Here is a 3,861-nt window from a genome sequence, read left to right on the forward strand (position 1 = left end):
AACTGATGTACTTATTAATGATGTTTGTTTTTTTGTTACCTGTAATTCTATGAGTTAGAGTCTCATGAAACAAAAAAAGTACTTAAGTCGACACTAACACAACATAAATACAATGACAAGACTGAAAAGGCTGATTCGATTCTAAGTTCACTTCATTCAAACAAAAAACATGAAAATGCGACATGCCTCATTCAACAACCAGCCCAGACATAATCAACAAAAAACAAAAACAAAACAAAGGGGGAGGGTGGGAGGGGGCGGTATTCGCGGAGCAAGCGATGATAATTTTGGATGTTGAATATCAAACAGATTTTCAGCATCTCTTGCAGAAACATCTTCAACGCTGACAAGTTCATCACAAGGCACAACACATTACGAAGCACCTCGCTTGATTAAGTGCGTTGGGTTAATCTGCTGGTCAGGCATCTGCCTGGCAGATGTGGTGTATCGTGTATGGATTTGTCCGAACGCTAGTGATGCCTCCTCGAGCAACTGAACTAATCTGAACTGAACTGAACTGAACTGAACTCCTCGCTTCAAACAATAAGGACGACCCAGATTCCGAGGGGGCGGTACACAACTGAGGACTTTGACAGACTTTATTCAAGCCCCTCACCCAGTCCGGGCCCCTTCACCCAGTCCGGGCCCCTTCACCCAGTCCGGGCCCCTCACGCCTCTTTCTTCTCGCAGTCGATGATGACCTTGACGCCCTTGCCGGACCTGGCGGTGAGGAAAGCGTCCAGCGTGTCCTCCAGAGGGAAGCGGTGGGTCACCATGGGCTTCACGTCAATGGCTCCCGATGCCACCATCTCCACAGCTGTCGGCCATCTGAGGAAACAAAGAACCTTGGTGCCAGCCTTTGTGCTCGCTTGCTTGTTTATTTACTTCCTTACTTGAATGATTGTCAGTCGCGTCCGACTATGACCATCACATCAGCAGAGGAGGCAACTGCTCTCCCGACTATCTATGCTAGAATTTGATTATGTTGGAGAGTGCCTTGCCCAAGTTACATCCCCACTCTCTCAGCCAAGAGGGTTTTAGGACGGTCAGTGTTGGAACGGTCCCCAAAGGCCAGCTAGCCTCCAAGGCTGTAGCACTAACAGCCACTGCAAATAAATCTTCCTTGCCTCCTAGTTTGAGAATCATAGTCCTTCACAAAAGACTAAGTTGTAAATGATTTCCCATTGTAATGGAGAAACCACTGAAACCACGTTTGCTGAGTGATTGCTGCACACGGGACCTCGGTTTATCGTTTCATCCGGATGACTAGCATCCAGGCGCAAGGCCTAGTGATCACTGGTGAACACTGAATCTGAAGTCGAACGTCTGACCAGAGAGAGAGAGAGTGAGCGAGCGAGCGAGCGAACGTACGTGTGTGTGGGAGTGTGTGTGTGTGTGTGTGTGTGTGTGTGTGTGTGTGTGTGTGTGTGTGTGTGTGTGAGCGAGCGAGCGCGCGCGCCACAGATGCCTTCTGAGGCCAAGACCTTGGAACAATCAACAGTAAACAAGTGCAGAAAACTTTTTCCCTTTCGAATAGCGCATCAGAACACACGTCAGTGCTGGGACTGTGTGTCTTTGTGTTGTTTGGAAGTGCAGCGGTAACGTGAAATAGATGGAGCTAAAATACCCTGTTCACGGGGGGCGTGCTTGTCCACACTGATGGTCCTTTTTTTTAAAACCTCTATCACGAAGCATATGACACTGCTCCACTATTGAATCTTTCAGTTCAAATCTTTCAAACATACTTCGTCCAAACAATATTTCGGAATATAGACCATTCTCCAAACATACGTCGTCCAAATAATATTTCGGAATACAGATCATTCTCACACCTCAACCTTCTTTGTGTGTGTGTGTGTGTGTGTGTGTGTGTGTGTGTGTGTGTGTGTGTGTGTGTGTGTCGATATGTCTGTGTGGCGGGTGTGGGCGTGTGGGTGAGGCGGGAGATGTGTGAGAATAAGTGATGTTAAAGTGTTTCTAAAACTGAGTTTTTAGAGAGTTTGTGTCTTGACATGTTTTTGGAAAAAAAACCGTATTGCTGTGTCTTATTCATAGTAGACTTCTGATAAATGCGCCGCAAGGGTGAGCACTATATAAATGTACAGCAGCAGCAGCAGTAGCAGTAGTAGCAGCCGTAGTAGTGGCAGCAGCAGTCGTTGTGTACAGTTTGTGAAAAGTGAGAAGGAAGCGCGTTGGGTTACACTGCTGGTCAGGCATCTGCTGCTTAGCAGATGTGGTGTAGCGCATATGGATTTGTCCAAACGCTGTGATACCTCCTTGAGAAACTGAACTGAACTGAACTGAACTGAAGTGAACTGAAGTGACTCTTATCTCTGAAAAAGGTTGTCATGGGTCAGTTAAAACGCAGATACGCTGAACGTGTGAGACGGCGGGCGGAGGGGAGAGAGAGAGAGAGAGAGAGAGAGAACCTTTCGTTACCTGACATTTTCCACTCTAAAATCGCATACTTGGTGCAAACTGCTTTCCTGTGAAGCTGAAAGCAGAAAACAAAACAGCGACACAGGAAATCTTTCAGCACCGCTGGCGGACTAAAACACTTTAACTCCTGACTGACAAGGACTGTGCCAAGAGGAAAACCCATGTATATGTATATACCTATATGTACATGAACACATGCCTCTTTCTTTTTCGGCCAAACAGCTGTTGCATGCCTGTTGGTGTTGTGCGGCCTTCCCTTCCCCTCTTTTTTTTACCTTGAGTGCCACAGAACGTATCACGTACGTGCATAGTCACGTGACTGATGATGTCATCAGAAGAAGGGGAAACATCTCCGGAAGGTTGAAAATTCACAGTGTATCCGGAGTGATATATCTCCAGAGCATTTACTCAGTTTTAGGCTTTTTGTTTTGGATATTGCTTTATGACTTGAAACAAAACTTTCTATTGTTTTTTCCTTTGGCACTGAAGGGGTTTCAATCAAATCAACCTTACAGAGAGGTCCGACAGCTTTTTCGGCCTTCGGGACAGTGATTTCATAGCCACGTGCCCAGGGCTCGGACTAGCAAGGCGGGGCCCAATCCTCTCTTTCCGCCGCTTTTAACCCTTCCCAAGCCGAAGTCAGGTAACCCTTTCACTCCTGGGTGAAGTGAGTAAGATCAGAGTAAAGCGCCTTTCACAAAGACACAACACAATGCCGAAAGAGGCATCGATCACCAGTGAACACTGGATCACAAGTCCAACGCCTCACCGATCGTGCCATGACGTCTCACCGATCGTGCCATGACGTCTCCTGCCATGACGTCTCATGCCATGACGTCTCTCTGATCGTGCCATGACGTATCGTGCCATGACGTCTCACTGATCGTGCAATGACGTCTCACCGATCGTGCCATGACGTCTCACTGATCGTGCCATGACGTCTCATCGTCTCACTGATCGTGCCATGACGTCTCACTGATCGTGCCAAGACGTCTCACCGATCGTGCCATGACGTCTCACCGATCGTGCCATGACGTCTCACTGATCGTGCCATGACGTCTCATCGTCTCACCGATCGTGCCATGACGTCTCACTGATCGTGCCATGACGTCTCCTGCCATGACGTCTCACTGATCGTGCCATGACGTCTCACTGATCGTGCCAAGACGTCTCACCGATCGTGCCATGACGTCTCCACGGTGGTGCAACATGCCGCCACGCCACAGATCGGCACAGACTGGTCCAGCGCTCAGTGTGTAGTGTAGGGTAGTGTTGCGTTGCGTTGGGTTGCGTAGGGCTGCGTTGCGTTGCGTTGCGTTGCGTTGTGTTGTGCTGTGCTGTGTCACATTTTGTCAAAATACATTTCTCTTTGAGATATCCCAGTTCCCCTCTTTTGGAAGAGAGTGTCACCATAGTGCAGCG

General features: G+C 48.2%; 1 protein-coding gene across 1 annotated transcript in view; it reads right to left on the reverse strand.

Moving 5' to 3' along the window:
* Positions 1–200: 200 nt before the first annotated feature.
* Positions 201–3,861, reverse strand: part of LOC143283133 (sorbitol dehydrogenase-like) — a 22,695-nt gene continuing 19,034 nt past the window's right edge. The window contains exon 10 of the mRNA XM_076589273.1: positions 201–828. Within this exon, the coding sequence (XP_076445388.1) occupies positions 669–828 (160 nt within the window). The 3' untranslated portion in view covers positions 201–668. The remainder of the gene's footprint in view (positions 829–3,861) is intronic.

This window comes from Babylonia areolata, chromosome 6 (genome assembly GCF_041734735.1).
Source record: "Babylonia areolata isolate BAREFJ2019XMU chromosome 6, ASM4173473v1, whole genome shotgun sequence".
Lineage (NCBI taxonomy): Eukaryota > Metazoa > Mollusca > Gastropoda > Neogastropoda > Buccinidae > Babylonia > Babylonia areolata.